The sequence below is a fragment of the Apodemus sylvaticus genome, chromosome 10, assembly GCF_947179515.1.
Source record: "Apodemus sylvaticus chromosome 10, mApoSyl1.1, whole genome shotgun sequence".
Taxonomy (NCBI): domain Eukaryota; kingdom Metazoa; phylum Chordata; class Mammalia; order Rodentia; family Muridae; genus Apodemus; species Apodemus sylvaticus.
Window position 1 is genome coordinate 97,783,332 of NC_067481.1, and position 21,020 is coordinate 97,804,351.

At 50.1% G+C, this 21,020-nt stretch overlaps 1 protein-coding gene across 1 annotated transcript; it reads left to right on the top strand.

Annotated features, from left to right (window-relative positions):
- Positions 1 to 19: 19 nt before the first annotated feature.
- On the top strand, positions 20 to 13,898 carry Mmp25 (matrix metallopeptidase 25). Its single transcript, XM_052196446.1, has 10 exons — positions 20 to 606; positions 1,017 to 1,149; positions 3,311 to 3,446; positions 3,541 to 3,830; positions 10,556 to 10,732; positions 10,836 to 10,920; positions 11,533 to 11,615; positions 11,906 to 12,058; positions 12,140 to 12,397; positions 12,589 to 13,898. The coding sequence occupies exons 1-10, from the start codon at positions 343 to 345 to the stop codon at positions 12,855 to 12,857; spliced, it is 1,848 nt and encodes a 615-aa protein (XP_052052406.1). The 5' UTR covers positions 20 to 342; the 3' UTR covers positions 12,858 to 13,898.
- The last annotated feature ends 7,122 nt before the right edge of the window (positions 13,899 to 21,020 follow it).

A 21,020-nucleotide genomic window follows, 5' to 3' on the forward strand; every position in this document is an offset into this window, starting at 1 on the left:
CGGCTTGCCCCACAGTAGCTAGCCCTTGCGCTCTTCGGAGAGTCCCTGCGTGCCGGTGGGGAACAGGGAGAGCCCCCAGTCCTCCTCTAGTACACTGACTTTGGAAGATTGGACTACTTCCCCTACCGCGCCCTTAATGCTTCTCTGGGCGAGCCCCGCCCCATCCAGGCTCCCACTAGCAGATTGGGCAGCTGGCGCCTCGCCCGGACAAGCACCTGGAGGAGACAGGAGGAGGGGACCTCTTTGTGGGACCTCTGTCCCTTCTGCGCCTTCTCCACGCTCCCAGCTCAACTCCCACTCCCCAGCTCAACTCGACCCTCGATTATCGCCGCTCAGCCCGTGATGTGCCTCCCAGGATCCCAGATCTCTCCTGCCCATCTCTGCTACACCGTGTCGGCTCCCTGGATTCGCACCGGGTCCCTGACCTCCTCGAGACTTCCAGGGCGGCGGGAGTCAGGGCCTCTTCGAGTGCCCCAGCGGTCGGTCCAAGCTGAACGCATCCTGAGGCTGCGGGCTCTCGGTCTCCGGTTGCTGGCGCTTCTGTTGGTTCTGCTGCAGCCGGTGCGCGCTGAGAATCCCAGGGCGCAGGACGTGAGCATGGGCGTGGTAAGACAGGGTCCGCAGGCTCCTGGGATCACACAGAACCTGTAAAAGGAGAGGGCGGACTTCTGGTCTGAAGGGAAGAGGGGGCTAGCTTCAAATGTCCTGAAGAGTGACTGCGGGTGGGCTCTTGGAGTTCTGGAATACTGGCTCTGTCAGGAGGTTTGGTGGCTGGGATTCAGAAGTCTGGAAAGGAGCTAAAATGGGAAGCTGGGGCCTCACCTGCTGGTTCTATAAAGATGGCAAACCCAGGCTGGGGGATGGAGGCCACATTGTGTATATAAGGGAGGAAGGTTCTATCATCCAGGGCTAGGAGCGGAGGCACTGGCTTCCTGGAAGGGCGGGACTTTCAAATAGTAGTGAGAAGGGAAAACCCCATCCTTTTCGGGTTTCATCAATCCTCTCCTATGGCCTAGGAGTGGCTGACCCGCTATGGCTACCTGCCTCCGGCCGATCCTGTCCACGCCCAGATGCAGAGTCTTAAGAAGCTGCAGGATGCGATCAAAGTCATGCAGAGATTTGCCGGACTACCTGAAACTGGACAAATGGGTAGGTAGCCCACCACGCTGCGGGACAGTCCTGCCTCTGTGATTGGTCCGGAGTGTTTAAACCACAGGGAGTGCCGAAATCTCTAGAGGTTAAAGATGCTGGTCTCCGATCCCAGACCTTGGAATCTCACTAGCCAGGCTTTGTCAGGCTGGGGGATAGAACAGATCCGGTCCCCATTCACAATAAAGAAAGAACATCAATATGCAAAATTACTTCAGATGAGGCCATTCTGATGCTAAGAGCCGCTAGGCTGATTAGGGTAAGCCACCATTTTGTTTTTGACAGTCTTCCTGTGGAGCACAGATTAGCCTAATACTGTCGTCTATACCTACCTCGGGCCTCAGCCTGAATGCTGAAATTCCAGGTCTGTACTGCTGTGTCGAGCTGGGCAGACCTCTCTGAAATATGTCCTATGAGCTTATAAACTCTCTCCACAGGAAAGCATCTCAATAACTGCATAACTGCGGCAGGCACAAGTTCATCTGCCTGCAGTGCAAGGCAGGCTGAGGGGCTTAGGCAGGGACTTGATCAGGTGACCTGGGAAGAGGTTTGTTCCAAAGAAACAGGGGAGGGGGGCTCAAAGGCGGAGAGCTACTTCATCCGAGTTGCAGGGTTTGTTGCTAGTTTTGTTGTGAGGGTAAGCAGTCTAATCTGTTGCTTAGGCTGGCCTTGAACACGCAGTCCTCCTGAATAGATGTGGTCCCATTGGTGCCAGGGCATCGTGCTCAACTCTGGTTTGGTCTTAAGCTTCTTTCATTTGCTGCAGGCGGTGCAGGGGAGAGGGGGTGGGGCTGTGGGGATGTGCGGAAGCTGAGTTCTGGGAGTCTATTTTGGAGGTAGAGCTGAGGGCTCCTCTCTGGAGTTAAATGGAAAGGCAGAGGGAGCTTGGAGAATCTTCAGTAGCTACAAGGAAAAGAACGTCCCCTGCCCATTCATTCAAGCAGCCTGGAACAGAGTCTGAGATCACTATATTCTTGGTTACCATTTGCTATTGCTACCCGTGAGCTGTGGTTTGACCTCCTTTGAAGGTGAAGTGATTTCTGAAAATGGGTGGTGCTGGAAAAGCACACAGAGCTGATTTGGATAGCGATGGTTATCTCGCGGGACGAAGACTCCCGCGGGTCTTCAGATGTTTGTTGATCAGCTTCCCATGAAGACTTAAACCAGGCAGGGTGGTGGTGACAGAAGGCAGAGGCAGGCTGCTGATCTTCAGAGTGAGTTCCAGGACGCCATGGTCTACACAGAGTAACCAGGAAGAAAGAAAAAAAGTGAGGGACATGGGCAGCGTTAAGGGGAGAGGCAGCTTTGGAGCTCTGGCCTTAAAAGGAAAGGGGAGGTGGCTGAGTTGCTTGTAAAGCCCCGGCCTTGCAAGCCTGAGGGCTTGAGTTGCTAAAAAGGGGGCCTGCTGGACCGCCTTCGCCTTCTAATCCCAGCTCTGGGAGGCAGAGATGCAGATCCTTAGGGTTCACTGCCCAGCTAACCTAGTTGGGCAGCTCTGGGCCAAGTAAGCGATCCTGTCTCAACCTCAAACTAACGATAACATACCATGACACACCGGAAGATGGTATCGGATCCCATTATAGATGGTTGTGAGCCACCATGTGGTTGCTGCGAATTGAACTCAGGACCTGTGGAAGAGCAGTTAGTGCTCTTAACCACTGGGCCATCTCTCCAGTCTCCCAACTTCTTTCTTTTTTTTTTTTTCAAGATTTATTTATTTATTCATTATATGTAAGTACACTGTAGCTGTCTTCAGACACCCCAGAAGAGGGCATCAAACTCATTATGGATGGTTGTGAACCACCATGTGGTTGCTGGGAATTGAACTAAGGACCTTCGGAAAGGCAATCAATTCTCTTAGCTGCTGAGCCATCTCTCCAGCCCCTCAACTTCTTTCTTAAAGATTTATTTACTTTTGTCTTTTATATTTGGGTGCTTGGCCTGTGTGTATGTCTATGCATCACGGAGGTCAGAAAAGGGTGTCATGTCCCCTGAAAATGAGTTACAGACCATTGTGACCCACCATATGGGTGCTGGGATGCAAACTCAGGCCTTCTAGAAGAATAGCCAGTGGTCTTGACTGCTGGGTCGATTTCTTGGTTGGTTAGTGCCACCCTCACAGACCGTCCTGTTGTTCACCAGGCCTTGTTGTCTTCCACAGACCCAATAACAATAGCGACCATGCACAAGCCCCGGTGCTCCCTGCCTGATATTCTGGGAGCTGCTGGGCTGGTCAGGCGCCGGCGTCGCTATTCTCTGAGTGGCAGCGTGTGGAAGAAGCGCACGCTGACGTGGAGGTAGGCCTTGCTCTGTCCCTCCCTTGGCCTGCTGACTAGACCCTGCTTGGCTGGCCATTTCATCCACAGCCATAGGATCTCCTTCTTTCCTCAGTATCCAGTCCTTCTCTCAGAGATCCCAGTTGAGCCAGCAGATTGTTCGGACCCTCATGAGCTACGCCCTGGCTGTCTGGGCGGCTGAGTCAGGCCTTACGTTCCAGGAGGTGAATTCTCAGTACCAGGAACCTGACATCATCATCCATTTTGCCCGGGCTTACCACCAGGACAGTTACCCCTTTGATGGGCCTGGGGGCACCCTGGCTCATGCCTTCTTCCCTGGGGAGCACCCCATCTCTGGAGACACGCACTTTGATGATGAAGAGACCTGGACTTTTGGGTCAACAGGTAAAAATTTCCATCTTCAGTTCTGTCTGTGTTGAAGAACTAAGCTGTGTTGGTCAGGGATCCCCAGAGGTGTGGGAAGTGTAGACTACAGTGGTATACTGCTTGTCTAGCTTGTATGGGTTCAACCCTGTGTGTATATGCACACACACACACACACACAGCCCACCATAGTAAAACATAGCTTTAATCCCAGCACTCAGGAGACAGGTGGCTGGTTATCCTGGTCTACATAGTGAGCCCAGGCAGGGTTATGCAGTAAGAGTCTACACCTGCAACAAACAAACAAACTTAAAAAAAAAACTTGTTAATTTTTATGTGTATGGATGTTTTGTCTGCAAGTCTGTCTCTGTACCATGTGGAAAGCCATAGGGATATGGAACTGGTATCACATATGGGTGTGGCCTACCCCGTGGGTGCTGGGAATTGAACCTGGATCCTGTGGAAGAGCATGCAGTGCTCCTAACCTCTAAGCCACCTCTCCAGTTCCTACCCGCCTCTGCCCTCCCCACCCCACCCCTGGGGAAAAAAACTTTTTAAAAGAGATTGTTTTGAGACCTGGTCTCATTATTGTAGCCCAGGCTGGCTTTGAGTTCACTATTTGGCTGTCCAGAAAGAGATTTACTTTAAGAACTGGCTCATGGGGGGTTGTGGCCAAATTTTGTAAGGCAGAATGAAAACTCGTGGCAGATTTCTGCTTCAGTCTTGAGACAGAATTCCTTCGGTCCTAGAACCCTCAGTATTTGCTGTCAGAGCCTTTTTGGACTTGGTCCGTCTGCACTGGGGTGACACTTCACTGAGAGTAGATGGCAGTCAAGTCTGAAGTACTGTCACAGCAACATCTGGGCCAGTGTCTGGCCAGTCTACTGAGACACCACCAAATCAACTTAAAAATGACCACGATAGCGGCCTTTCAAGTGCCCAGCTCAAAGCTGGGCTAGTGTAAACCATTCCAGCATCTCCCTGCCCATCAAGTGAGGCAGAAGCTGACTGGTACTTACTGTACACACGGACACAACTGCCAGAAATCACAACAGAGAGTTCTCAGCTTAAGTGTCTGAGGAGGCAGCAGTCTAGTGCTCTTGGATAGGGTGGTGGTGGTGACACTTTCTGCTCAAATACACACCAAGTGCCGGATGTGGTGGTACCAAGGCTAACAGCACATGCCTGCAATCACAGTGCTTGAAAAGCTGAGGCAGTGAAGTCAGCTGAAGATATATAGCTACACTCCAACTCAAGACAAACATTTTTACTTTAAAAGACAAGGTTCCAAGCAGGTGTGTAGACTGTGCACCTATAATCCTAGTGTGTGGAAGGCCAAGGCACGTTTGTTGTTGGCCACCACCGCCCAGCAAGAAGTAAGCAGAATTTAAGCAACAGGTTTTGGAAAGCACCGAGGACACATCAAGTAGTTCTGCATCCTAGAAATGTTCCTGGATGCCTAGGGAAATGGAGTGGAGAGGGGCAGAGTGGTGGGACTGCACAAAGAATCCGGGGAAGAAAATACGGGGCGGATGGTGGAGGGCAGGATCTGAGGGACACTGGAGCAGGCCCAGATTCGTGATCTCTAGATCCTTTGGTGACAGGGAGGACGAGATGGTCCAGGTTGAGCTCAGCATCCTGAGATCGCTACTGTTAGATTAGGGTTCGCGGAGAGGAAGCAGTAGGCCGCAGAGAGTGAATAAACATCCTCTGCAGAACCTGCATCCCTGGCGCTGGTGAGATGGTGCAGAGGTTAAGAGTGTGGCTGCTCGGCTGGGCGGTGGTGACTCATGCCTGTAATCCCAGCACTCTGGGAGGCAGAGGCAGGCGGATTTCTGAGTTCGAGGCCAGCCTGGTCTACAGAGTGAGTTCCAGGACAATCAGGGCTATACAGAGAAACCCTGTCTCGAAAAAACCAAATCCAAAAAACAAAAAAAACAAGAGTGTGGCTGCTCTTTCCCAGGGCCTGGGTTCAATTCCTAGCATCCACACAACAGCTCATAACTTTGTGTAACTTGAGTTCCAGGTTGCCAACACTCTCACACAGACACACATGCAGAACCTGGACTTCTAATTCTGTCCCTGGTCAGGTTTCCCAGAAGTTGAGCTTCAGGTAGAAATTTTTTTTTCCCCTTGTCCTCCCCAATTCCTGCGCTGAACTCCCATTTTCCCCCTCTTGGACTTGTTTTCTTATCTCCAGATAGAAAATTTTCTTTTCTTTTCTTTTCTTTTCTTTCTTTTCTTTCTTTGTTTCTTTTCTCTTTTTTTTTTTTTGAGACAGGGTTTCTCTGCGTAGCCCTGGCTATCCTACTCTCTGTAGACAGACTAGACTTGAACTCAGAGATCCGTGTCTCTGCCTCCCGGGAGCACTTTTGTGTGAACCACCACCTCTCCCCTGCTAGGAAGAAATTCTTTTTCTTCTTTTTCTTTTTTTAAAGATTTACTTATTATATGTGAGTACACTCCAGACACTCCAGAAGAGGGCATCAGATCTCATTATGGATAGTTGTGAGCCACCATGTGGTTGCTGGGATTTGAACTCAGGACCTTCAGAAGAGCAGTCAGAGCTCTTAACTGCCAAGCCATCTCTCCACTCCACCCCCAGATAGAAATTCTTAAGCAAGTAATTTCTCAGGGGAAAGGGTAGCAGGAGGGAGAGATAATACGGCTGAGCAAAGATGTGGGCCAGTTCGTCCCCGGTCGGTGCCAATCGGTCGTTGCTGTGTTAGGTAGGAAGATGGGAAGGAGACAGCTAGGTCCCGTGCCCAGGCTCTGTGGGGCACTTGCTGTGAGGCTCGGGATGCAGGCCGAGCAGATGTGGCGAGTGCTCTGTCACAGAGCCACACACATCTCCAGTGCAAGTAGGTCAGCTTCGAAGCTGAATCGGTTCAGCTTCCTCTGCTTGCGATAAGTATGGATGGCATTGCCTTCTTGCACTGTCTCCTCAGCTAGAGCTGAGGTAAGGAGAGTGTCCGTGTCGGTGGTTCATCTCCTTCTTACCACCAGCTGCGGTGCTGGGCCTGCAGTCTCGGCCGGCAAGGCTGCCCAGAAGAAATGGGAGAATTTGAAAGTCAAGAAAAGAGCAATGGCGAGCCTCAAATATAAGAAGTAGTGGCTGGGAAGGAGGACTTAAGAGAGATAGGGAGCTGGGTGTGGCAGACCATGCCTCTAGTTCTAGCATTTGGAGGCAAAGGCCGGGTGATCTATACAGGTGACCAGCCAGTGAACAATCTGGAGAGTTCTGAGCCAGCAAGCAAGAGACACGGTCTTAGGGAAAAAAACCCAAGTCTAAAACAATGGAGGTAGGGAGAAAATGAGCAGTAGTTAGGCATTGCCACACCACAAACAAATATCACCTGGCCAGGATCTGTTTATGTGGGTCCAAGTGACCTTTCTGTGCCTGTAAATCACATCTCCATGGATGTGAGAACCCAAAGTAGAGTTCGGTGTGAGAAGAATAGACAAAGTGGAGGCTGTGACCACTGAATGGCCAAGAAGCAAGGGCAGATCCTAGTGTGGCTGGAATTCTGGCAGCCAGGTCCAAAGGGTGTCTCAGGATGATGTGCTAAAGCATTGGATCTACCACTGAGCCCGTAGAAAGAAGGATGGATGTGGAGGCATAGAGTGTGTGTGTGTGTGTGTGTGTGTGTGTGTGAGGAGGGAGGGAGAGAGAGAGAGAGAGAGAGAGAGAGAGAGAGAGAGAGAGAGAGAGAGACCTTTCATCCTGACACTTGGCAGACAGAGGCAGGCAGATCTGTGTATGGTGACAATTTTGGAATTTTTTAAAAAAGAAAAACACAGCCGGGCGGTGGTGGTGCACGCCTTTAGTCCTAGCACTTAGGAGGCAGAGGCAGGCAGATCTCTGAGTTCGAGGCCAGCCTGGTCTACAGAGTGAGTTTCAGGACAGCCAGGACTACACAGAGAAACCCTGTCTCAAAAAAACAAACAAAAAAAAAGAAAAAGAAAGAAAAACACAGAAATGATATAAGAATATGTTTTCGTTTTAATCCCAGGTGTGGGGTGTGAGGCTGCTTCAGACCGTCCAGGGGTGTGGTTTTGCCAGCTACAGATAGTTTCTGAGATTGTGTGATGTTTGGAATTCTGGGGACTTTTCAGAGGGTTGGTGAGGGTGAGTGGGTTGGTTGGTTGTGGTTTTTTTCTTTTTGTTTTTTTGGGGGTTTTTTTGTTTTTGTTTTTTTTTTTTTTTTTTTGGTTTTCTTGGATTTGGTTTTTCCGAGATGGGGTTTTCTCTGTGTAGCCCTGGATGTCCTGGAACTCACTCTGTAAACCAGGCTGGCTTCGAACTCAAAAATTTGCCTGCCTCTGCTTCCCAGAGTGCTGGGATTGCAGGCGTGCGCCGCCGCTGCTTGGCTGTGGTTTGTTAAGTAGTTATGTAGAAAGAAAAAAACAATGACAAGAAGAAATTAGGTATCTTGACAGTGAAGATCAATCTTGCCCTGAGGAACTCAGTGTCCCCAACCAGCAGGCAGCAGTCTGTAATGGCATCGTCACCCCTTTGTGACTCCAGACTTTATCCAGGGATCTCTTTCCTTTCCCTTTTATCCTTTTTTTTCTCTTATCTAGTGTTATGGGGCTGAAGAGGTGGAAGAAAGGGGATAGAGAAGGGTAGAAAAAAGGGTACAAAGTAGCCAGAGACAGCCACTACATCTGTGAGCTAAGGATCGCCTTGAATTCCTTAATATTTTGAAGTCCTGGGGACCAAGCACTCGACCAACTAAGCTTCATCCCCAGCTCTGCCTGTGTTGAGGAGATAGGAAATATACTTGTCAGCGTGTGTCACATGAAGGTGGGGGCGGAGTCTGGGTCCCATCTTTGAGGGGCTGTGGACCTAGAATACAGGGTGAGAGGATCAAAGGAGCCATCTGCTAGGCCAAAGACAAGCAAGGCAGGTGGTGACAGGGAACTGAACATAGCCCATCGGGGCTCTCAGGGTTAGTTTAGGTGATTGGGTAACTTTGTCTGCTAGCGTGAGAAAAAGCAGGAAGGGGCTCCTGACACGGGAGCCCCAAGTTGCCCCAAGAGAGGTGAGATAAGGAAGGGGAGAGAGAGAGAACCCCGGTTGAGACACCGAACTTCCTCCGATTTCTCAGTAAAAGAATTCAGAGCAGTAAGCTGACCTGCACCCAACATGGAAGTTCAAATGTAGTTTGAACAGGTTCACCTGAAGTCATGGCCAGGGGCAGAGTCAGGGCACAGAGGGCATGCGGTCCAGGTTTGCTGCTGCCTCTGTGAAATGATAAAAGATGGAGGTCTAAGATATATGGAAAGCTAGCATTAGCTGTTCTTACGATATGCCAGTACTTACTGCGCTTAGGAGGCAGAGGCAGGAGGATTGCATCACCGTCAAGGCCTGACTGGTCTGAATAGTGGATTAAAGTCTAGTCAGGGCTGCACAGTGAGACCCAGGCTTTAAAGAGAAGATAAGCAAAGCAAAACAAAACGTTCCCCCTGTTCTTTTGCTTATAGACTCAGTAGCTGAGGGCAAATTCTCTTCAGTTTATGGGTCACCTCACTTTCATCATCATTAACGCTGGTGAGAAACAAGGAAGTAGGTAACCTTCGCAAACCTGGGCCTTGTGGAGGGGTCTCGTGACTCCATCTCTTCCGGGCAGGCCTTATACAGTGAAGTCAGAGATCGATGAAACTAAACCTGAAGAGGCTCTGTCCTGACCTGGGTGGGATCCCCAGGGAAGAAATGCTGCGGTGGGAAGAGGCTGGGAGTGAGACGGCGCCAGAGCATCGGGCTGTGGTCTGAGAGTGTTTCTTGTTGGGAGCTCTGAGCTCTGTCTGCTCCCACCATTAGAAGAGCTTCAGTGGGAGGGGCAAGGCCCCTGGGGAGGAAGAAAAGGTGGAGAGAGGAGAGGTGAGGTCTGAGAGCTGACCTGGAAATGTGCATCCAAGGACAGGAGGGGTGGAGTGGAAGAGACCCTAGACTGAAGATGGTGGGAGGGTAGGGGTTAGTATCTCTGTCTGCCTGCCTGCCCGCCCGTCTGTCTGTCTTGAGGCACAGTTTCTCTATGTAGTCAGTCCTGTCTAGATTTTCTTCACTATGTGGACTAGGCTGGCTTCAAACTCACAGAGACTTGCCTCCCTCTGCCCTGCCATCTGAGTGGTGAGATTGAAGGTATGCACCACACACCCAGCAGAGTGGGTTGTTGTTGTTGTTTGTTTGTTTTCCTTTCCGAGGCAGGGTTTCTCTGTGTAGACCTTGTTGTCCTAGAACTTGCTCTGTGGACCAGGCTGACCTTGAAACTCAGAGGTCTGCCTGCCTCTGCCTCCCCAGTGCTGGGACTAAAGGTATACACCATCCCCCACCTCACTCCACCCCACCTCACCCCACCCCCAGCCAGAGTGAGAGTTTCTAACCACAGGTTGAAATTGGGCAAGGATGCTCCAGGTACCGGATACCCCAAGTTCCTGCCCCCAAGTTTCTGTGTGCACCATTTCCTTCCGGGGTGAGGGGGACCCCTTCTGTCCTTCTTTTGGGTTTCTTTCATCCCATATCCCAATGTCACTACTGCCAAAAGAGCTACTCAAGAATATTCACTGAATGGTTGCAGGAATGTAGGAATGATGATAACCATTTAGGAAGGGTCGGGCAGAGCAGAGGGAGCCCCCACCGCAGTGTCTCCTGGGTCTTCCCCTTGGCGACTGGGCCCCAATCCTTGTGCTCTCTTCCCTCTGTGGGGTGGCCTCAGCCTCAGCCCTTGGTCCTCTCTCTCCAGATGGTGAAGGAATCGACCTATTCGCAGTAGCAGTTCATGAGTTTGGCCATGCCCTAGGCCTTGGCCACTCTTCTGCACCCAACTCCATTATGAGGCCCTTCTACCAGGGCCCAGTGGGTGACCCTGGCACATACCATTTGTCCCAGGATGACCGCGATGGATTGCAGCAGCTCTATGGTATGGGGACGGGGACGCCCTGAACCAGCCTCAGGTATGACTTCCTTGTGGCCTATACTGCAGATCCAGGGACCCCCATATCTGTCTGACTCTTCCCCCACAGGGAAAATATCTCAAACTCCAAATGCCAGGCCCACAAGGAAACCCCTGGCTCCACCTCCCCAGCCTCCAGTCATGCCCCCTGGCAGGTAAGTGTGTGACCAGCTTCCTGGCTCAGTGTCCTCCATTAAAAGGGGCTAGAAATGCTGGTGAAATGGTTCAGGGTTTAAGAGTACTTGCTGCTCTGTCGGAGGACCCAAGTGGAGTTCCCAGCACCTACTTCAAGGGGCCCACAACCACCTGTGACTCCAGCTCTGGAGCATCTGAAACCTCGTGACCCGCTCACACCCATACACACGTGGCACACACAAATACAATATAAAAAAGAAAGGCCTGGAAGATGACCCCTTTAGTACAGTGTCTGCTGTGCAGGCATGTGAAAAGCCAGAGGCATGGGTGCGACCCAGCAGGGAGGGATGTCAACCCATCACTCAGGGAGGCAGAGACAGGCAGATCTCTGTGAGTTCAAGATCTGCCTGATCTACAAGTTCTGGGATAGCCAGGACTGCACAGAGAGGCAAACACAAACCCGAGAAACACAAGGTGAACAGCGATGGAGGAAGACAGGTTTTGTCAGCCTTGGGCTTGCACACATACAGATGCACACGTGCCACTCTCCACACAAGCACACATGAGACTGTAGTCAAAGCAAGGAACAGGGAGCCCCGACTTCTGTTCACCCCCTTTTCCTCCCTCCCCAGCCCCTCCACACCCGTGCCTGATCGCTGTGAGGGCAATTTTGATGCCGTTGCCAACATCCGAGGGGAAATTTTCTTCTTCAAAGGCAAGTCACTTTGGATGGCCCTTAGATCTGCATAAATGGCTTACTTCTGGTGACATACTCAGGCTGCAGAGTTGCTGGGGTGGGGGGCATCCTGAGTAAGCCATGAAATGGTCATCATATATCCGGTTATTTGATATCTAGAGGGATCCTCCCCCTGCATACATCTTATGGGACAGGAAGATGCAGCCCTTTGCCCAGCCACTCACTGGGTCAGACAGAGGGACATTAGGAAGGGGACAAGATCCCTTACCAGGTCGCATCTCCATCCCTTATTCTTTCTTCCCCTACAGGCCCCTGGTTCTGGCGCCTCCAACCCTCAGGGCAGCTGGTGTCGCCCCGCCCTGCTGGGTTGCATCGCTTTTGGGAGGGGCTGCCAACTCACGTGAAGGTCATCCAGGCTGCCTATGCCCGACCCCTAGATGGCCGAATCATCCTCTTCAGCGGTGGGTAAGGGTTATAGGTACTGGATAGGGCGTGTCTAGGGACCCCTCCCCCCGCCCCCTTACCACCATGCCTTCTTCCAGGCCCGCAGTTCTGGGTGTTCCAGGAACGACAGCTTGAGGGTGCAGCACGGCCACTGGTAGAGTTTGGGCTGCCCCCAGGAGAGGAAGTAGATGCTGTGTTCTCATGGCCCCTCAATGGCAAGACGTACCTGATCCGAGGCCAAAAGTACTGGCGGTATGACGAGGTGGCCGCGCGCCCTGACCCTGGCTACCCACGTGCCCTGAGTCTCTGGGAGGGGGCGCCCTTTGCCCCAGACGACGTCACCGTCAGCAACACAGGTGTGGAGAGTGCTGGAAGTCCTCATTTGCAAATTGTTGCAAATTGTGGTCCCTGGGAGAGAAAAAGGGGGGGGGGGGAGATGGAGAAGAGGGCGTGGCAGATGGGGACCTCCTGGGAGTTGGAATGAAAAAGGAGTGTTGGCTTCGGGGCAGGTCTAGACCAAGACTCTGAGGTGTCTCCTTCCCTACAGGTGACACTTACTTTTTCAAGGGCACCCATTTCTGGCGCTTTGTGAAGGGCAGTGTCAAATCTGAATCAGATTCCCCCCAGCCCATCGGGCCCAAGTGGCTGGACTGCCCTGTCCCCAACACTGATCAAGTCACCAGCCCTCCGAAAACGACATCTAAAACGCAAAGCTGTGATTGTCACTGCGAGCTCAATCAAGCCTCGGAGCAGCTGTCGTCGAGCCTCCTGCTGCCCCTCCTACCCCTAATGGCTGGAGCCCTCTTTTCTTGCTGAAACCTGGTCCTTCCTTGTGGACTTCCTATATAGAAGGAAGCCGGAATCTCCCGCAGCTGGACCTAGTGTAGGGTCGTGAGATGCTGCGTAGCCTCACCATCTGTTTCCACGTGAACAGAACTGAGCCTAGCAGAACCCCGGGGGACATCTCCAGTGTCACTGAGCCCGCTTTCTGTTAGGGCACGGGGAGCTGTGGCCATAGTGAGGGTGGCCACCAGGGGGCGGTGTGCACACTCTCCATCGCCAAGAGGGGCGCGCCCGCAGTAGAAACCCACCAGAACTGCAGTTTGGACAATTGCTCCTCAAACCAAGGCAACGCTACACACAGATTGTGTGCTGCCTTCTGCTGAGCTGACTGGCTTTCCGGGAATCCCCGCTCCTCTGATTCTCCACAACTAGTCATTCTGGTAGTCACAGTGGGTTGGTGACTACCCTGACTAGATGTGTGAAACAGGACCAGGACATTGAACCGCAGTGGCTCCTGTAGCCTCTGAATGTGATCCTGAACCTTCTTACCGTGTTCTAGTCCCTCCATGTCCCTTTACAGTCACTGCCACAGGGTGGGGACTTAGACCACACACTACCACCTCCTCTGAGGGTGTGTGTCAAGTCTTGGCTGACATCAGTGTTGAAGTGGATGGGATTTCTCCATGTTTGGCCCAGCTGATCTCGTTTTAGGTCACCCTCATCCCAGAACACAGCCTGGGAAGCCATGGACAGGACTCTCTCAGAGATGCATCTGTGTGGGTGTGTGCTGGTGTGTGCTGGTGTGTGCCGGAGCCCGAGGGGCCGGAGGTGCTGGATCCTTTTGGAGCCTGATCACGGGTGTAGGCCTGGGATCCTCTATAAGGGCAGCTTTTAACCACTGAGCCAGGGCCCCAGCCTCCCTAGTCCTCCCTGGGTGCTATGATACCCAGCGAGCAGTGAATAAAATCTCAGGTAGCTTCCTTCACACCAACTTCCTCATAGATTCCTGAATCTGTAAGGTCACTGCTTCTCAGTGTAAGGACACAGAATCTCAGGGGAATTTTTTTTTTTCAAGACAGGGTTTTTCTGTGTAGTCCTGGCTGTCCTGAAACTCACTCTGTAAACCAGGCTGACCTCAAACTCAGAGATCTGGGGCCTCTTCTTACCACCGAGTGCTGGGATCAAAGGTACCACCACCATCCAGCATCTTATGGGTATTTAAGAAGAAAGATTGGGCTGGTGAGATAGCTCAGCAGAGACCTGATTGCTCTCCCAAAGGTCCTGAGTTCAAATCCCAGCAACCATATGGTGGCTCACAACCATCGGTAATGAGATCTGACACCCTCTTCTGGTGTGTCTAAAGAGAGCTACAGTGTACTTACATACATAAAATAAATAAATCTTAAAAATAAAATAAAAGAAGCCGGGTGCTGGTGGCGCACACCTGTAATACCAGCACTTGGGAGGCAGAGGCAGGTGGATTTCTGAGTTCGAGGCCAGCCTGGTCTACAGAGTGAGTTCCAGGACACAACCAGGGCTATACAGAGAAACCCTGTCTCAAAAACAACAACAAAACGAAACAAAAAAAAAAGAACAGTCTAGCAAAGCACTCTGAAGAGAGATTAAGTAGACTACCTCAGCGTGGGGGAAGAGTCCTGTGGACTCCACCAGTGGGGTTTATGAATATTTATGAGGTAGGTGGAACACTCTTGGGGGTAGTGTGACCTTATTTCCATCTCAATGGGGGACCAGATCTTCCTTTTAGGATCATTCCATTGTTAGTTCCATAACAGGGAAGGAATGCAAAAGCATTAGGAACTTTTGTGATATATATGATATTTTAACATTATATATATCTCAAAATATATTTTGGTTTATATGTATTCGGTATATATTGAATATTCGATATTATATCTATTGAAGGTATGTAGGTTGAATGTCCTTGGGGTTTAATTTCTGGCATTGTGGGGACAGTGTACCTGCAGCTTCAAGGAAGTACAGGTACAGGGGGTAGTCTGACTGTCAGGAGACAGCCACCAGGAGGCAGCTGTCCTCACCATCTAGTTCCTTGGCTACAGGGTGGTCTCTGCTGGGACCTGAAGGATTTTGAGAGGTCATTTTACCCACCAGTTAGTCTGTTACCCTTGGATGGGTTAGGATGGCCAGCAGCACTTGTGTGAGTCCCCCGCAGTCCCCATCGGGGTCCGATCAGAGCCTCAGACTGAGACCGCAGCTACTGGCTTTGCTGTAGAGCCACACATGCGAACGATTCGGTCAGCTTTGCTATTTCCTACCTAGTTACAAACTCTATTACTTTTTCACCTTCAGTGTTTTGTTTGTTTAAGATGGCTGGCCTGAAACTGTCTGTGTAGACCAGGATGGCCTCATACAGAGGTAATCTGGCCTCTGCCTCTGGAGTGCTGGGATTAAAGGTGTGTGCCACCACAGCGGGCTCTAAAGTATTCTTCATCCCCACAATTTTTCGTTTGTTTGTTTGTTTTTGTGTTTGTTTTTTCGAGACAGGGTTTCTCTGTATAGCCTTGGCTGTCCTGGAACTCACTCTGTAGACCAGGCTGGCCTCGAACTCAGAGATCTGCCTGCCTCTGCCTCCCAAGTGCTGCCTCCCAAGCGCCACCACTGCCCGGCCATCCCCACAATTTAATAAAATCAATTCAGTTTAACTCACACATTTGCTTTTTACCATAACAGGGGGAGGGGCTGGGAACTAAGCCCGACTCAGGAAGAGAACAAAATGTGACTGGAGAGGCTGGAGAAATTCTCTTCATAATTTTGCAAGATTCCATTTTGGTTCCCAGCATCAGAATGGTGGTAGCTCCAGCTCCCGGGGATCTGATGCCCTTTCCTGACTTCTGTAGGTGTGTAGTGCAAGCGGAGACACAAAGTAAATCTTTTTAAAAGGGTGATCAGAGAAAACCTTTCATTTCCTGTGAGCACTGATGCATCTGGGTGGCAGGAGAAGCTGCGGCTTGGATGAGGTGGGGTTGGGGGGTCAGTTTTAAAAGGAATGGGGGTCCCAGTGTTGTCAGGTCACAGGAGTCTTAAAGGGTGAGGGAGGGATGTTGTGAGGTCAGCAGCTTCTTTTGCCTCCTGGAAAGTTATTTTGCTCCAAGAAAACTGGTTAGTTCTGGACAACAGCAAAGACACTGTCTTGGAGCCCTGAAACCTCAAGTCCTTGCCTCTTTCAAAGAACATTCTAGAGTCTAATGTGCCCCAATACTGGGTCAATGCCTCTCTTCAGGAACTCCAACCCTGCACGTAGCCTTACCTGCTCAGCACAACCCACCCCTTCATGTCTTCGAAGCAGGACTGCCTGGTTTGGGTGACTCTTACATTACTGCCAAGTTTGGCTGCCAGCAGGAGGTACAACCTTGGATGTCTTTAGAACACAGCTTCTGTGTGCTGACGCTCAGGAAACACTTCCCCGATTTCACCTCAATGAGGTTGCTCTCTTCTTTTTGGGGGTGGGGTGGGGAGGTGGATTTTTGAGATAGGGTTTCTCTGTGGAGCCCTAGCTGTCCTTAAACTCACTCTGTAGACCAGGCTGGCCTCAGATTCACAGAGATTCACCTGTCTCTGCTTCCCAAGTGCTGGGATTAAAGGTGTGCACTACCACTGCCTGGTTATAGAGGTCGCTTCTTAATTAAAGCTGATTCTTTAGCCCCAGCTGCCCAGCATCCCTTGTCCCAGGAAGGAGAGCAAAGGTTTTACTCTAGTTAACAACTCTTGTTAATAACAGCTGATTCTTCAGCTCCAGTTGACCAGACACCACAACTTCTTCATAAAAAAATAGCCTGGTAGAGCCTTTACTTCCCTCTGGAACTCACCAGTCAGGCTGCCACTATCTGCGTATTGACATTACATGTAGCCTTTGACATTCGAATTGCCCAAGCTCCTTCAGGACAGCCCACCGAGTTCTTGACTCTCAAGGACTCTTCTAGCCCCAAGTTTCAAAGTCCTTCCAAGGTCTCCCCTTCACAAGGCCGCATCACCTCTACTTTGTGTACACAGGAACAGTGATCATCATGTGGGACTAGGTTTGTAGTAAGGCCTGGAAGGTGTCACCCTCAGAGGGCCTGGCAGATAGCAGGTCCTCAGTGATCACCCAGTCCCAGGTCAGCACAGAGGAGCCTTCGGGGACTGCTTGTCTTCTCTGGCCAGGTCCAGGGCACATGCTTTTCTTCCTGTTATTTCTCTTTTGACATGGGAATTGTTCCTGCGACATCAGACTGTACATGCCGGAGTAAATCTATCTATTGACCAGACGGATGTAGAAGTTTTGCTGAAGGCCTGAGGAGATGGCTCAGTTGGTAAAATGCTTCCCTGATGAGCTGACTCTGCTTCCTAGAATTCATGGAAGGAAGCTGGGAGATGACCCAAATGGATAAAGCACTAAATGCACAAGAGAGAGGGTGGAGGGTTAGAGTCCCCAATACCAGGAAGTATGCAGCCACTGTGGGAGCTGCCTGTAACCCCTTCACTAACGAGGAGGAGACGGGGAATTCCATAACAGCTGGCTAGCTGAGACTGGCTGAGACCATGAGCTCTGGGTTTAATCCAGAGACCTGGCTTTGATAAATAAAGTGAAGGGTGACCAGGGAAGACATTCGATGTCAAATTTGGGCCTTTACCTGCACACATGCACGTGCATGCATATACACATGCATATATGCAAATACATATGCATACACTCTCCCAAACACAAATAAATAATCTCTTCAAGGTATTGGAAAACACACCAAGATGCAGACCCACAATGGAAGGACATAGCTACCTGGGCAGAGCACACTGCCTTCCCGAGCCACCTGCCACTCACACAGTTGGGATGCATGCATGTAACATGGATGTGTGTGTGTAACATGGATGCACATGTAACATGGATGGACAGAGCTAATTTGAGAGTCTCTCCTTCTCTTTTACTTTCAAGACAGGGTTTCTTTGTTTAGCCCTGGCGGTTCTGGAACTCACTCTGTAGATCAGGCTGGCCTTGAACTCACAGAGATCCTGCCTTTGCCTCCTGAGTGCTGGGATCAAAGGCGTGCATCACCACTGCCCAGTGCCATTCTCTCGCAGTCATATCTCCCCCAAAACATTAAATTTCAACTAGAACCAAAAACCAGAAGCCACTTTTAGTCACAACGACCTTTGGCTCTGATTACTGCAACACATTTTGATTCTAGCTAATGAGAAACCGTGCTGTTACAATGAAGCTTGGTCCAGTATTGTTCATGCCAAAGACAACAGCTTCACAAACCTACCGTAAGTCTAATTGTTCTCTGCTTCAAACAGCAGATAATGATCTTAGTGTTGGTCCTCTTATCTTATAGCATTCCTTTCAGGTCACCGACTGGCATGAACTCTCAAAGTATACCCAGAGGTATATGTCCTCTAGAGAAGCTACACGCTTGCTTGCGCTAACAGGGCTGCTGCACAGATGGAATGCATTAGCTGTTCACTCCGAGACACTAATGCATCAGTGTCTCATTAAGGAAGGAAACGAACGCTCTTCTCTTCTCCCTTGGTGTTTTTTTAACCATGAGTGAGGCCAGGTTTGAATTCTCTACTCCATGGTGCTGTGCCTTCCATCTTCGCCTGAGTCTGCGCCTGCCTGACGCCTGTCTTGTAAGTCTGCCCCCAACAAGGGGCTTCTATCATCTATCTATCAATCTATCAATCTATCAATCTATCTATTTATCTATCCATCATCTATCTATCATCTATCTGTCATTTATCTCTGTATCTTTTATTATTTCTGAAATTGTATTTTTTTTTTTGGTTTTTTTTTTTGGATTTGTTTTTTTCAAGACAGGGTTTCTCTGTATAGCCCTGGCTGTCCTGGAACTCACTCTGTAGACCAGGCGGGCCTCGAACTCAGAAATCTACCTGCCTCTGCCTCCCAGAGTGCTGGGATTACAGGCGTGCGTCACCACCGCCTGGCCTGAAATTGTATTTTAATTACAATATTTCTCCCCTTCCTTTCCTCATTCCAAACACTCCCATACACCCTCCTTGCTCTCTTTCAAATTCATGGCCTCTTTTTTTTTTAAATCAATTGTTATTGTACACATATATATGTATGTATACATATATGTGCATATATGTATTTATAGATGAATGTATAGTCCTAAATATAACCAGCTCAGCCTGTATAATGTTACTTGAATGTGTGATTTCAGGCTGACGTGCTGGAGAAGCAGCTGGTGTGCTCCTCCCTGGGGAGCATCGTCTCTCCTGCTCCTCCCTGGGGAGCACCGTCTCTCCTGCTCCTCCCTGGGGAGCACCGTCTCTCCTGCTCCCAGCTTTACTCAGCGGCCTGTAGCTCTTGTGCAGGGTTGAGGCCTCACGTGGCTGGATGCCGTGGAGTTTGGCATGTTCACTGGGACTTCCTTCTTCAGCTCACTTCGTCAGCCATGATGATGAGACCTCATGGTGTAGCTCTGATGTCACTGCATCTCACAGAAGTCTCACAGCAAAGTCTCTGATCCTTTGACTTAAAAAAAATGATTAAGTCAATTTGTTAAAATAGTTGACTTAGGGGCTGGAGAAATGGCTCAATGGTTAAGAGCACTGACTGCTCTTCCGAAGGTCCTGAGTTCAAATCCCAGCAACCACTTGTGGTTCACAACCATCCTTAACAAGATCTGACGCCCTCTTCTGGAGTGTCTGAAGACAGCTACAGTGTGCTTACATATAATAAATAAATAAATCTTTAAAAAAAAATAGTTGACTTAGGCATCTGCAACAGTGACTTCAACCTCCTCTCCTGGCTCACCACTGAGGGAAATTGTCTCACAGTCTCGGAAGGACTGTGTAAGTCAGGACTGTGTAAGTCAACAAGTCGCTTGTGGGTGCTCATTTGGAAATGACCCCACGTCTTGGAACCTTCACCACAAGGTGTTTCTCCCTAACATAGTATATTTTTCATTAATTATTTGGAAAATTCATACAATGTATGCCAATCACATTCTTCCCCTCCCTTCAAGGCCCACCTTTCCACCACACCCCCCAAAAAATCCCATACCAAGTCGGGTTTGTGTCACCAATGTACTCAGTGGAGCATGGTCAAACTCCCAGTGGTCAGAATCTTAAAGAAAACTGATTCCTTCCCCACTATCAGCCATCCACTGTGAAGAGCTATACTCCAGCATCCTTACACAATTTGTTTGTTTTGTTGTTGTTGTTATTTTTTGGTTTTTTGTTTTTGTTTTTGGTTTTGGTTTTGGTTTTTTCGAGACAAGGTTTCTCTGTGTAGCCCTGGCTGTCCTGGAACTCACTCTGTAGACCAGGCTGGCCTCGAACTCAGAAATCCGCAGAGGGGTGACCTGACAATGGAGCTCGGGGCACAGGGGGTGGGGGGACAGCACTCGGTTCAGACATTGACATTCTCCTATCTTCTAAAGCACTAATAACAATAGCCTTGTGCCTCTGCTCTGACTGCTTGACCTTGTGCTTTTGTGGGTGGGTGGAGCCGCATGAATTCATCTGTGCAGAGGCCATGTGCAGAAGCCGGCTTTTCCCAGCTCTCTTTCCCATCATTCTGGGCCTCCCTTCATTCCATCCTTCTTCCTCAACACTCTCTGAGCCTTAGTCTGGGGCTGGGGATGTCCCATTTAGGGATGAGCTCCACTTGTTACCATGTCAACCAGTTTTGAGCATGACCACAAATATTTAGAGGGCAGTTTGACAACATGTCCATTTGACAAGTTAATGATATTATTATTATTATTATTAAACCAGCTAAGTTAACGATATTATTTTCTTCCCTGTGGCCTATGGCTCCTGAGCCATGGGCTTTTAAAACCAGATCCATGCCTGGCGGTGGTGGTGCACGCCTGTAATCCCAGCACTCTGGGAGGCAGAGGCAGGCAGATCTCTGAGTTCGAGGCCAGCCTGGTCTACAGAGTGAGTTCCAGGACAGCCAGGGCTACACAGAGAAACCCTGTCTCGAAAAAAAAAAAATCCAACCCCCCCTCAAAACAAAACAAAAACAAAAACAAAACAAACAAACAAACAAAAAAAAACAACCAGATCCGTGGGAGTGGTGGCGCGGCACTTTCCTGGGATAAACATCCACAGTGAAGAAGAAGGGAAGTCAGGAGCTAAGGTTTAGTTTAAACCTGGAGGGGCTGCGTGGGAAATGCAGATGCAGACTCCAGAGTGGGGGCTCGTGTGTTCTTC

What these genes read in the sequence shown, in the direction of transcription:
- Mmp25 (XM_052196446.1), top strand. Translation starts at nt 343, where the DNA reads ATGTGCCTCCCAGGATCCCAGATCTCTCCTGCCCATCTCTGCTACACC. An exon ending in ACCTGAAACTGGACAAATGG is followed by an intron (nt 1,150 to 3,310) that starts GTAGGTAGCCCA and finishes TGTCTTCCACAG; the next exon opens with ACCCAATAACAATAGCGACC. An exon ending in CTGGACTTTTGGGTCAACAG is followed by an intron (nt 3,831 to 10,555) that starts GTAAAAATTTCC and finishes CTCTCTCTCCAG; the next exon opens with ATGGTGAAGGAATCGACCTA.